Source organism: Coregonus lavaretus (assembly GCF_964263955.1).
Source record: "Coregonus lavaretus genome assembly, contig: HAP1_SCAFFOLD_952, whole genome shotgun sequence".
NCBI classification, from domain to species: Eukaryota; Metazoa; Chordata; class Actinopteri; order Salmoniformes; family Salmonidae; genus Coregonus; species Coregonus lavaretus.
This window is the reverse complement of record NW_028156879.1, coordinates 65,143-78,684: the sequence shown is the minus strand read 5'-3', so window position 1 is coordinate 78,684 and position 13,542 is coordinate 65,143. Positions and strand designations below refer to the sequence as shown.

General features: G+C 53.9%; 1 protein-coding gene across 1 annotated transcript in view; it reads right to left on the bottom strand.

The window, feature by feature from the left end:
• LOC311119618 (AP-3 complex subunit sigma-2) overlaps positions 1–11,072 on the bottom strand; it is a 33,681-nt gene extending 22,609 nt beyond the window's left edge. The window contains exons 1-3 of the mRNA XM_084194295.1: positions 10,912–11,072; positions 10,452–10,543; positions 9,980–10,091 (exon numbers count right to left, since the gene is read on the bottom strand). Of these exons, the coding sequence (XP_084050421.1) occupies positions 9,980–10,091; positions 10,452–10,543; positions 10,912–10,980 (273 nt within the window). The 5' untranslated portion in view covers positions 10,981–11,072. The remainder of the gene's footprint in view (positions 1–9,979; positions 10,092–10,451; positions 10,544–10,911) is intronic.
• Between the last annotated feature and the right edge of the window lie 2,470 nt (positions 11,073–13,542).

Here is a 13,542-nt window from a genome sequence, read left to right as displayed (position 1 = left end):
GTGGACCGTCCAGCTGACTGTCTGGGAAAGGAGAGGTGAGTGGACCGTCCAGCTGACTGACTGTCTGAGAAAGGAGAGGTGAGTGGACCGTCCAGCTGACTGTCTGGGAAAGGAGAGGTGAGTGGACCGTCCAGCTGACTGTCTGGGAAAGGAGAGGTGAGTGGACCGTCCAGCTGACTGACTGTCTGGGAAAGGAGAGGTGAGTGGACCGTCCAGCTGACTGACTGTCTGGGAAAGGAGAGGTGAGTGGACCGTCCAGCTGACTGACTGGGAAAGGAGAGGTGAGTGGACCGTCCAGCTGACTGTCTGGGAAAGGAGAGGTGAGTGGACCGTCCAGCTGACTGTCTGTCTGGGAAAGGAGAGGTGAGTGGACCGTCCAGCTGACTGACTGGGAAAGGAGAGGTGAGTGGACCGTCCAGCTGACTGTCTGGGAAAGGAGAGGTGAGTGGACCGTCCAGCTGACTGTCTGGGAAAGGAGAGGTGAGTGGACCGTCCAGCTGACTGACTGGGAAAGGAGAGGTGAGTGGACCGTCCAGCTGACTGTCTGACTGGGAAAGGAGAGGTGAGTGGACCGTCCAGCTGACTGACTGTCTGGGAAAGGAGAGGTGAGTGGACCGTCCAGCTGACCGTCTTTCTGGGAAAGGAGAGGTGAGTGGACAGTCCAGCTGACTGACTGGGAAAGGAGAGGTGAGTGGACAGTCCAGCTGACTGTCTGTCTGGGAAAGGAGAGGTGAGTGGACCGTCCAGCTGACTGTCTGGGAAAGGAGAGGTGAGTGGACCGTCCAGCTGACTGACTGGGAAAGGAGAGTTGAGTGGACCGTCCAGCTGACTGTCTGGGAAAGGAGAGGTGAGTGGACCGTCCAGCTGACTGACTGGGAAAGGAGAGGTGAGTGGACCGTCCAGCTGACTGTCTGTCTGGGAAAGGAGAGGTGAGTGGACCGTCCAGCTGACTGTCTGGGAAAGGAGAGGTGAGTGGACAGTCCAGCTGACTGACTGGGAAAGGAGAGGTGAGTGGACCGTCCAGCTGACTGTCTGTCTGGGAAAGGAGAGGTGAGTGGACCGTCCAGCTGACTGTCTGTCTGGGAAAGGAGAGGTGAGTGGACCGTCCAGCTGACTGTCTGTCTGGGAAAGGAGAGGTGAGTGGACCGTCCAGCTGACTGTCTGTCTGGGAAAGGAGAGGTGAGTGGACCGTCCAGTTGACTGTCTGTCTGGGAAAGGAGAGGTGAGTGGACCGTCCAGTTGACTGTCTGTCTGGGAAAGGAGAGGTGAGTGGACCGTCCAGCTGACTGACTGGGAAAGGAGAGGTGAGTGGACCGTCCAGCTGACTGACTGGGAAAGGAGAGGTGAGTGGACCGTCCAGCTGACTGACTGGGAAAGGAGAGGTGAGTGGACCGTCCAGCTGACTGTCTGTCTGGGAAAGGAGAGGTGAGTGGACCGTCCAGCTGACTGTCTGGGAAAGGAGAGGTGAGTGGGCCGTCCAGCTGACTGACTGTCTGGGAAAGGAGAGGTGAGTGGACCGTCCAGCTGACTGACTGTCTGGGAAAGGAGAGGTGAGTGGACAGTCCAGCTGACTGACTGACTGGGAAAGGAGAGGTGAGTGGACCGTCCAGCTGACTGTCTGTCTGGGAAAGGAGAGGTGAGTGGACCGTCCAGCTGACTGTCTGTCTGTCTGGGAAAGGAGAGGTGAGTGGACCGTCCAGCTGACTGTCTGGGAAAGGAGAGGTGAGTGGACCGTCCAGCTGACTGACTGGGAAAGGAGAGGTGAGTGGACCGTCCAGCTGACTGACTGTCTGGGAAAGGAGAGGTGAGTGGACCGTCCAGCTGACTGTCTGTCTGGGAAAGGAGAGGTGAGTGGACCGTCCAGCTGACTGTCTGTCTGGGAAAGGAGAGGTGAGTGGACCGTCCAGCTGACTGTCTGTCTGGGAAAGGAGAGGTGAGTGGACCGTCCAGCTGACTGTCTGGGAAAGGAGAGGTGAGTGGACCGTCCAGCTGACTGACTGGGAAAGGAGAGGTGAGTGGACCGTCCAGCTGACTGACTGGGAAAGGAGAGGTGAGTGGACCGTCCAGCTGACTGTCTGGGAAAGGAGAGGTGAGTGGACCGTCCAGCTGACTGTCTGTCTGGGAAAGGAGAGGTGAGTGGACCGTCCAGCTGACTGTCTGGGAAAGGAGAGGTGAGTGGACCGTCCAGCTGACTGACTGGGAAAGGAGAGTTGAGTGGACCGTCCAGCTGACTGTCTGGGAAAGGAGAGGTGAGTGGACCGTCCAGCTGACTGACTGGGAAAGGAGAGGTGAGTGGACCGTCCAGCTGACTGTCTGTCTGGGAAAGGAGAGGTGAGTGGACCGTCCAGCTGACTGTCTGGGAAAGGAGAGGTGAGTGGACAGTCCAGCTGACTGACTGGGAAAGGAGAGGTGAGTGGACCGTCCAGCTGACTGTCTGTCTGGGAAAGGAGAGGTGAGTGGACCGTCCAGCTGACTGTCTGTCTGGGAAAGGAGAGGTGAGTGGACCGTCCAGCTGACTGTCTGTCTGGGAAAGGAGAGGTGAGTGGACCGTCCAGCTGACTGTCTGTCTGGGAAAGGAGAGGTGAGTGGACCGTCCAGTTGACTGTCTGTCTGGGAAAGGAGAGGTGAGTGGACCGTCCAGTTGACTGTCTGTCTGGGAAAGGAGAGGTGAGTGGACCGTCCAGCTGACTGACTGGGAAAGGAGAGGTGAGTGGACCGTCCAGCTGACTGACTGGGAAAGGAGAGGTGAGTGGACAGTCCAGCTGACTGACTGGGAAAGGAGAGGTGAGTGGACCGTCCAGCTGACTGACTGGGAAAGGAGAGGTGAGTGGACCGTCCAGCTGACTGACTGGGAAAGGAGAGGTGAGTGGACCGTCCAGCTGACTGTCTGTCTGGGAAAGGAGAGGTGAGTGGACCGTCCAGCTGACTGTCTGGGAAAGGAGAGGTGAGTGGGCCGTCCAGCTGACTGACTGTCTGGGAAAGGAGAGGTGAGTGGACCGTCCAGCTGACTGACTGTCTGGGAAAGGAGAGGTGAGTGGACAGTCCAGCTGACTGACTGACTGGGAAAGGAGAGGTGAGTGGACCGTCCAGCTGACTGTCTGTCTGGGAAAGGAGAGGTGAGTGGACCGTCCAGCTGACTGTCTGTCTGTCTGGGAAAGGAGAGGTGAGTGGACCGTCCAGCTGACTGTCTGGGAAAGGAGAGGTGAGTGGACCGTCCAGCTGACTGACTGGGAAAGGAGAGGTGAGTGGACCGTCCAGCTGACTGACTGTCTGGGAAAGGAGAGGTGAGTGGACCGTCCAGCTGACTGTCTGTCTGGGAAAGGAGAGGTGAGTGGACCGTCCAGCTGACTGTCTGTCTGGGAAAGGAGAGGTGAGTGGACCGTCCAGCTGACTGTCTGGGAAAGGAGAGGTGAGTGGACCGTCCAGCTGACTGTCTGGGAAAGGAGAGGTGAGTGGACAGTCCAGCTGACTGTCTGGGAAAGGAGAGGTGAGTGGACAGTCCAGCTGACTGTCTGGGAAAGGAGAGGTGAGTGGACCGTCCAGCTGACTGTCTGTCTGGGAAAGGAGAGGTGAGTGGACCGTCCAGCTGACTGTCTGTCTGGGAAAGGAGAGGTGAGTGGACCGTCCAGCTGACTGTCTGTCTGGGAAAGGAGAGGTGAGTGGACCGTCCAGCTGACTGTCTGTCTGGGAAAGGAGAGGTGAGTGGACCGTCCAGCTGACTGTCTGTCTGGGAAAGGAGAGGTGAGTGGACCGTCCAGCTGACTGTCTGGGAAAGGAGAGGTGAGTGGACCGTCCAGCTGACTGACTGGGAAAGGAGAGGTGAGTGGACCGTCCAGCTGACTGACTGGGAAAGGAGAGGTGAGTGGACCGTCCAGCTGACTGACTGGGAAAGGAGAGGTGAGTGGACCGTCCAGCTGACTGTCTGGGAAAGGAGAGGTGAGTGGACCGTCCAGCTGACTGTCTGTCTGGGAAAGGAGAGGTGAGTGGACCGTCCAGCTGACTGTCTGGGAAAGGAGAGGTGAGTGGACCGTCCAGCTGACTGACTGGGAAAGGAGAGTTGAGTGGACCGTCCAGCTGACTGTCTGGGAAAGGAGAGGTGAGTGGACCGTCCAGCTGACTGACTGGGAAAGGAGAGGTGAGTGGACCGTCCAGCTGACTGTCTGTCTGGGAAAGGAGAGGTGAGTGGACCGTCCAGCTGACTGTCTGGGAAAGGAGAGGTGAGTGGACAGTCCAGCTGACTGACTGGGAAAGGAGAGGTGAGTGGACCGTCCAGCTGACTGTCTGTCTGGGAAAGGAGAGGTGAGTGGACCGTCCAGCTGACTGTCTGTCTGGGAAAGGAGAGGTGAGTGGACCGTCCAGCTGACTGTCTGGGAAAGGAGAGGTGAGTGGACCGTCCAGCTGACTGTCTGTCTGGGAAAGGAGAGGTGAGTGGACCGTCCAGCTGACTGACTGGGAAAGGAGAGGTGAGTGGACCGTCCAGCTGACTGACTGGGAAAGGAGAGGTGAGTGGACCGTCCAGCTGACTGTCTGGGAAAGGAGAGGTGAGTGGACCGTCCAGCTGACTGTCTGTCTGGGAAAGGAGAGGTGAGTGGACCGTCCAGCTGACTGACTGGGAAAGGAGAGGTGAGTGGATCGTCCAGCTGACTGACTGGGAAAGGAGAGGTGAGTGGACCGTCCAGCTGACTGACTGGGAAAGGAGAGGTGAGTGGACCATCCAGCTGACTGACTGGGAAAGGAGAGGTGAGTGGACCGTCCAGCTGACTGTCTGTCTGGGAAAGGAGAGGTGAGTGCACCGTCCAGCTGACTGTCTGGGAAAGGAGAGGTGAGTGGACCGTCCAGCTGACTGTCTGGGAAAGGAGAGGTGAGTGGACCGTCCAGCTGACTGTCTGGGAAAGGAGAGGTGAGTGGACCATCCAGCTGACTGTCTGGGAAAGGAGAGGTGAGTGGACCATCCAGCTGACTGTCTGGGAAAGGAGAGGTGAGTGGACCGTCCAGCTGACTGTCTGGGAAAGGAGAGGTGAGTGGACCGTCCAGCTGACTGTCTGGGAAAGGAGAGGTGAGTGGACCGTCCAGCTGACTGTCTGGGAAAGGAGAGGTGAGTGGACCATCCAGCTGACTGTCTGGGAAAGGAGAGGTGAGTGGACCGTCCAGCTGACTGTCTGTCTGGGAAAGGAGAGGTGAGTGGACCGTCCAGCTGACTGTCTGGGAAAGGAGAGGTGAGTGGACCGTCCAGCTGACTGACTGGGAAAGGAGAGGTGAGTGGACCGTCCAGCTGACTGACTGGGAAAGGAGAGGTGAGTGGACCGTCCAGCTGACTGTCTGTCTGGGAAAGGAGAGGTGAGTGGACCGTCCAGCTGACTGTCTGGGAAAGGAGAGGTGAGTGGACCGTCCAGCTGACTGACTGGGAAAGGAGAGGTGAGTGGACCGTCCAGCTGACTGTCTGGGAAAGGAGAGGTGAGTGGACCGTCCAGCTGACTGTCTGGGAAAGGAGAGGTGAGTGGACCGTCCAGCTGACTGACTGGGAAAGGAGAGGTGAGTGGACCGTCCAGCTGACTGTCTGGGAAAGGAGAGGTGAGTGGACCATCCAGCTGACTGTCTGTCTGGGAAAGGAGAGGTGAGTGGACCGTCCAGCTGACTGTCTGTCTGGGAAAGGAGAGGTGAGTGGACCGTCCAGCTGACTGTCTGTCTGGGAAAGGAGAGGTGAGTGGACCGTCCAGCTGACTGTCTGTCTGGGAAAGGAGAGGTGAGAGGACCGTCCAGCTGACTGTCTGGGAAAGGAGAGGTGAGAGGACCGTCCAGCTGACTGTCTGGGAAAGGAGAGGTGAGTGGACCGTCCAGCTTACTGTCTGGGAAAGGAGAGGTGAGAGGACCGTCCAGCTGACTGTCTGTCTGGGAAAGGAGAGGTGAGTGGACCGTCCAGCTGACTGACTGGGAAAGGAGAGGTGAGTGGACCGTCCAGCTGACTGTCTGGGAAAGGAGAGGTGAGTGGACCGTCCAGCTGACTGTCTGACTGGGAAAGGAGAGGTGAGTGGACCGTCCAGCTGACTGTCTGTCTGGGAAAGGAGAGGTGAGTGGACCGTCCAGCTGACTGTCTGTCTGGGAAAGGAGAGGTGAGTGGACCGTCCAGCTGACTGTCTGTCTGGGAAAGGAGAGGTGAGTGGACCGTCCAGCTGACTGACTGTCTGGGAAAGGAGAGGTGAGTGGACCGTCCAGCTGACTGTCTGTCTGGGAAAGGAGAGGTGAGTGGACCGTCCAGCTGACTGTCTGTCTGGGAAAGGAGAGGTGAGTGGACCGTCCAGCTGACTGTCTGTCTGGGAAAGGAGAGGTGAGTGGACCGTCCAGCTGACTGTCTGGGAAAGGAGAGGTGAGTGGACCGTCCAGCTGACTGTCTGGGAAAGGAGAGGTGAGTGGACCGTCCAGCTGACTGTCTGTCTGGGAAAGGAGAGGTGAGTGGACCGTCCAGCTGACTGACTGGGAAAGGAGAGGTGAGTGGACCGTCCAGCTGACTGTCTGTCTGGGAAAGGAGAGGTGAGTGGACCGTCCAGCTGACTGTCTGTCTGGGAAAGGAGAGGTGAGTGGACCGTCCAGCTGACTGACTGACTGGGAAAGGAGAGGTGAGTGGACCGTCCAGCTGACTGTCTGGGAAAAGAGAGATGAGTGGACCGTCCAGCTGACTGTCTGTCTGGGAAAGGAGAGGTGAATGGACCGTCCAGCTGACTGACTGGGAAAGGAGAGGTGAGTGGACCGTCCAGCTGACTGTCTGGGAAAGGAGAGGTGAGAGGACCGTCCAGCTGACTGACTGGGAAAGGAGAGGTGAGTGGACCGTCCAGCTGACTGACTGGGAAAGGAGAGGTGAGTGGACCGTCCAGCTGACTGTCTGTCTGGGAAAGGAGAGGTGAGTGGACCGTCCAGCTGACTGTCTGTCTGGGAAAGGAGAGGTGAGTGGACCGTCCAGCTGACTGACTGTCTGGGAAAGGAGAGGTGAGTGGACCGTCCAGCTGACTGACTGGGAAAGGAGAGGTGAGTGGACCGTCCAGCTGACTGTCTGGGAAAGGAGAGGTGAGTGGACCGTCCAGCTGACTGTCTGTCTGGGAAAGGAGAGGTGAGTGGACCGTCCAGCTGACTGTCTGTCTGGGAAAGGAGAGGTGAGTGGACCGTCCAGCTGACTGTCTGGGAAAGGAGAGGTGAGTGGACCGTCCAGCTGACTGTCTGTCTGGGAAAGGAGAGGTGAGTGGACCGTCCAGCTGACTGACTGGGAAAGGAGAGGTGAGTGGACCGTCCAGCTGACTGTCTGTCTGGGAAAGGAGAGGTGAGTGGACCGTCCAGCTGACTGACTGGGAAAGGAGAGGTGAGTGGACCGTCCAGCTGTCTGTCTGGGAAAGGAGAGGTGAGTGGACCGTCCAGCTGACTGACTGGGAAAGGAGAGGTGAGTGGACCGTCCAGCTGACTGTCTGGGAAAGGAGAGGTGAGTGGACCGTCCAGCTGACTGTCTGGGAAAGGAGAGGTGAGTGGACCGTCCAGCTGACTGTCTGGGAAAGGAGAGGTGAGTGGACCGTCCAGCTGACTGTCTGGGAAAGGAGAGGTGAGTGGACCGTCCAGCTGACTGACTGGGAAAGGAGAGGTGAGTGGACCGTCCAGCTGACTGTCTGTCTGGGAAAGGAGAGGTGAGTGGACCGTCCAGCTGACTGTCTGTCTGGGAAAGGAGAGGTGAGTGGACCGTCCAGCTGACTGTCTGTCTGGGAAAGGAGAGGTGAGTGGACCGTCCAGCTGACTGTCTGGGAAAGGAGAGGTGAGTGGACCGTCCAGCTGTCTGACTGTCTGGGAAAGGAGAGGTGAGTGGACCGTCCAGCTGACTGTCTGGGAAAGGAGAGGTGAGTGGACCGTCCAGCTGTCTGACTGTCTGGGAAAGGAGAGGTGAGTGGACCGTCCAGCTGACTGTCTGTCTGGGAAAGGAGAGGTGAGTGGACCGTCCAGCTGACTGTCTGTCTGGGAAAGGAGAGGTGAGTGGACCGTCCAGCTGACTGTCTGGGAAAGGAGAGGTGAGTGGACCGTCCAGCTGACTGTCTGGGAAAGGAGAGGTGAGTGGACCGTCCAGCTGTCTGACTGTCTGGGAAAGGAGAGGTGAGTGGACCGTCCAGCTGACTGTCTGGGAAAGGAGAGGTGAGTGGACCGTCCAGCTGACTGTCTGTCTGACTGGGAAAGGAGAGGTGAGTGGACCGTCCAGCTGTCTGACTGTCTGGGAAAGGAGAGGTGAGTGGACCGTCCAGCTGACTGTCTGTCTGACTGGGAAAGGAGAGGTGAGTGGACCGTCCAGCTGTCTGACTGTCTGGGAAAGGAGAGGTGAGTGGACCGTCCAGCTGACTGTCTGGGAAAGGAGAGGTGAGTGGACCGTCCAGCTGACTGTCTGGGAAAGGAGAGGTGAGTGGACCGTCCAGCTGACTGTCTGTCTGGGAAAGGAGAGGTGAGTGGACCGTCCAGCTGTCTGTCTGGGAAAGGAGAGGTGAGTGGACCGTCCAGCTGACTGTCTGGGAAAGGAGAGGTGAGTGGACCGTCCAGCTGACTGACTGGGAAAGGAGAGGTGAGTGGACCGTCCAACTGACTGACTGACTGGGAAAGGAGAGGTGAGTGGACCGTCCAACTGACTGACTGTCTGGGAAAGGAGAGGTGAGTGGACCGTCCAGCTGACTGTCTGTCTGGGAAAGGAGAGGTGAGTGGACCGTCCAGCTGACTGTCTGTCTGGGAAAGGAGAGGTGAGTGGACCGTCCAGCTGACTGACTGGGAAAGGAGAGGTGAGTGGACCGTCCAGCTGACTGACTGGGAAAGGAGAGGTGAGTGGACCGTCCAGCTGACTGTCTGTCTGGGAAAGGAGAGGTGAGTGGACCGTCCAGCTGACTGTCTGGGAAAGGAGAGGTGAGTGGACCGTCCAGCTGACTGTCTGTCTGGGAAAGGAGAGGTGAGTGGACCGTCCAGCTGACTGTCTGGGAAAGGAGAGGTGAGTGGACCGTCCAGCTGACTGTCTGTCTGGGAAAGGAGAGGTGAGTGGACCGTCCAGCTGACTGACTGTCTGGGAAAGGAGAGGTGAGTGGACCGTCCAGCTGACTGACTGGGAAAGGAGAGGTGAGTGGACCGTCCAGCTGACTGTCTGGGAAAGGAGAGGTGAGTGGACCGTCCAGCTGTCTGTCTGGGAAAGGAGAGGTGAGTGGACCGTCCAGCTGACTGACTGGGAAAGGAGAGGTGAGTGGACCGTCCAGCTGACTGTCTGTCTGGGAAAGGAGAGGTGAGTGGACCGTCCAGCTGACTGACTGACTGGGAAAGGAGAGGTGAGTGGACCGTCCAGCTGACTGTCTGTCTGGGAAAGGAGAGGTGAGTGGACCGTCCAGCTGACTGACTGACTGGGAAAGGAGAGGTGAGTGGACCGTCCAGCTGACTGTCTGGGAAAGGAGAGGTGAGTGGACCGTCCAGCTGACTGTCTGTCTGGGAAAGGAGAGGTGAGTGGACCGTCCAGCTGACTGTCTGGGAAAGGAGAGGTGAGTAGACCGTCCAGCTGACTGTCTGGGAAAGGAGAGGTGAGTGGACCGTCCAGCTGACTGACTGGGAAAGGAGAGGTGAGTGGACCGTCCAGCTGACTGTCTGTCTGGGAAAGGAGAGGTGAGTGGACCGTCCAGCTGACTGTCTGTCTGGGAAAGGAGAGGTGAGTGGACCGTCCAGCTGACTGACTGTCTGGGAAAGGAGAGGTGAGTAGACCGTCCAGCTGACTGTCTGTCTGGGAAAGGAGAGGTGAGTGGACCGTCCAGCTGACTGACTGTCTGGGAAAGGAGAGGTGAGTGGACCGTCCAGCTGACTGTCTGGGAAAGGAGAGGTGAGTGGACCGTCCAGCTGACTGACTGGGAAAGGAGAGGTGAGTGGACACCATACAACCCTACTGTTCAACAGAGTTATAGATGGTAACACACCAACTCAGCAACAGTTGCCAACCCACCTGTATTAGATCCAGAATACCGAGCTCACTCTCAGAGGAGTCCACACAGAACACAAAGTACAGCGTAGCATAGTGCCGGTAGATCAACTTGTAGTCCGAGCCGCCGATCAAACTGCAAATAGAGAAATAATATTATTAGCCTATCCTGCATTGTCTGATTTGGTCCAACCGTAACTCATCTGCCAGGGAACTGATGATTGATTGCTGGTCATATGAGCTGCACACTTCTGTCAAACAATACTTCTCATTTAACAACCCCAGATAAAACTACATCATGAAGTCATCACAGAAGCACAGTACCAGTCCCCAATACAAACCATAGCTACCGCCTGGATGCTTTATTGAATCCTAAACGACTTAGGTTTATTTGCTTTGCAGACAACCATGCATTTTTTGATTTGTTCATTGTTCATCAACAATGTATATATGTTGGTTAATTTAACCAGCTAGTAATACTAACAATAGCTTTTACCTTCCCCCCTCCAAGAAGTTGCAGACGTTGTCATCCCTCTTCGACACCAGATGGAAAGTCTCTCGAATTATCTGCTGCTGCAGATCTTCGGCCTGAGAAGAAATATGTCTATGACAATTGGCTAAGAACTTAATTGAAATCGAAATTCAAGAGCTAGCTAGCTAACAGCTAGCAGTAAAACAGCTGACGTTGCAAACTAGCCCCAAGGTTGCCCATCTGTTGTGCACATTGATATTTGTAGCTATGTCCAAATATATAAATCAACGTAGCTAGTTAGCTATATAAATGGCAATAAAATCACATCTCATGATGATGACAAAATAGATTATTGATTAATTAGCCTCTAGCTAGACAATTTAGCTAGCATAGCATTAGTGCACTAACAGCTGGCAAATAAGATAAACGGATGGCTAGCTGGCTATCTAACAAACGTTAGCAGTTCGTACATTTGGGTACTTACAAAATATTCATAAAATCTGATGAGTCGTGGTTTCCCATGGTTGTTAAAGATTAAAATAGCTTTAATCATATTTCGCTGGAAATGTCTCAAATCCCTTGATAAAAGATGTGCGGTCAGCTGTCCATCTGGAGGATGTGTTCGGAAGTAGCTTCCTCCGGCTCTTCTTCTTCTCTGAGGTTTATTGACACACTCATAAGGTGTATTGCCGCCACCTACTGTACGAAACACCACAGAGTACATCTTTAACCGGTGCCCTACTCTGTACGAAACACCAGAGAGTACATCTTTAACCGGTGCCCTGCTCTGTACGAAACACCACAGAGTACATCTTTAACCGGTGCCCTACTCTGTACGAAACACCAGAGAGTACATCTTTAACCGGTGCCCTGCTCTGTACGAAACACCACAGAGTACATCTTTAACCGGAGCCCTACTCTGTACGAAACACCAGAGAGTACATCTTTAACCGGTGCCCTACTCTGTACGAAACACCAGAGAGTACATCTTTAACCGGTGCCCTGCTCTGTACGAAACACCAGAGAGTACATCTTTAACCGGAGCCCTACTCTGTACGAAACACCAGAGAGTACATCTTTAACCGGTGCCCTGCTCTGTACGAAACACCAGAGAGTACATCTTTAACCGGTGCCCTGCTCTGTACGAAACACCAGAGAGTACATCTTTAACCGGAGCCCTACTCTGTACGAAACACCAGAGAGTACATCTTTAACCGGTGCCCTGCTCTGTACGAAACACCAGAGAGTACATCTTTAACCGGAGCCCTACTCTGTACGAAACACCAGAGAGTACATCTTTAACCGGTGCCCTACTCTGTACGAAACACCAGAGAGTACATCTTTAACCGGTGCCCTACTCTGTACGAAACACCAGAGAGTACATCTTTAACCGGAGCCCTACTCTGTACGAAACACCAGAGAGTACATCTTTAACCGGTGCCCTACTCTGAAAGTCAGAGCTTTCCACATCATACGTCGACATCTTGTTGAGCCACAGAGCGTTCTCCTTTTGCGCTGTTGAAACACACGAAATCTGCATCATACCGCTCCTGGTCACTCGGACCGAGTCCACTTTACCCAAACCGTCCATCGCCATCTTCCAGACCCCAAAAAAACATCCTTGCTCGTGAATCGTCATCAAGGCAAAGGGTGGCTATTTGAAGAATTTCAAATATAAAATAGATTTTGATTTGTTTAAAACTTTTTTTGTTACTACGTGATTCCATATGTGTTATTTCATAGTTTTGATGTCTTCACTATTATTCTACAATGTAAAAAATAGTAAAAAATAAAGAAGAACCCTTGAATGAGTAGTGTCCAAACTTTTGACTGGTACTGTATATGGGACAATTTAGCAATTAGGATTTGTTATCTGTAATGGTTGTGATAAATTAGGCATTGTTGTGCACTGTTGCCATATAGATAAATGCACACATATTTTTTTTCCAGTGCAGGCCTTGTGTTCAAATTTGTATTTTAGTTTTCCCATTCGAGTACACGAGTACTCAAAAAAATAATAATGCGAGTACTCGAACAGTCAAAACATTTCAATTGCCCATCCCTAGCATGGACATCCACAGAGACCTCTACCAGAAATAAATGATGGACGCCAGAAACTGCAACCAGAAACTGAGAGGAAAATTTACCCCAAAACAGACTGATAAATAAGAATGACCTATGTTTATTTCTAAATATATATTTGTGTCTATTTCTGAATCAAACCCCTTTATTACCGAGTGGCGCAGTGGTCTAAGGCGCCGCATCGCAGTGCTAGCTGTGCCACTAGAGATCCTGGTTCAAATCCAGGCTCTGTCGTAGCCGGCCGCGACCAGGAGACCCATGGGGCGGCGCACAATTGGCCCAGCGTCGTCCAGGGTAGGGGAGGGAATGGCCGGCAGGGATGTAGCTCAGTTGGTAGGGCATGGTGTTTGCAATGCCAGGGTTGTGGGTTCGATTCCCACAGGGGGTATGAAAAAATAAAATAATAATGTATGCACTCACTAACTGTAAGTCGCTCTGGATAAGAGCGTCTGCTAAATGACTAAAATGTAAATGTTAGGATATAGCCTAATAGTTTCCATGGTCTCTGATACAGGCTTGGTTCAAGGCTTGGTTCAAGGATGGGTCAAGGACTCTTTATCAGCTGCTCTCTATTACCACATGTGTTCTAGCTTCATTCTGTCAGATATACAGTGGGGAAAAAAGTATTTAGTCAGCCACCAATTGTGCAAGTTCTCCCACTTAAAAAGATGAGAGAGGCCTGTAATTTTCATCATAGGTACACGTCAACTATGAAAGACAAAATGAGAAAAAAAAATCCAGAAAATCACATTGTAGGATTTTTTATGAATTTATTTGCAAATTATGGTGGAAAATAAGTATTTGGTCAATAACAAAAGTTTCTCAATACTTTGTTATATACCCTTTGTTGGCAATGACACAGGTCAAACGTTTTCTGTAAGTCTTCACAAGGTTTTCACACACTGTTGCTGGAATTTTGGCCCATTCCTCCATGCAGATCTCCTCTAGAGCAGTGATGTTTTGAGGCTGTCGCTGGGCAACACGGACTTTCAACTCCCTCCAAAGATTTTCTATGGGGTTGAGATCTGGAGAC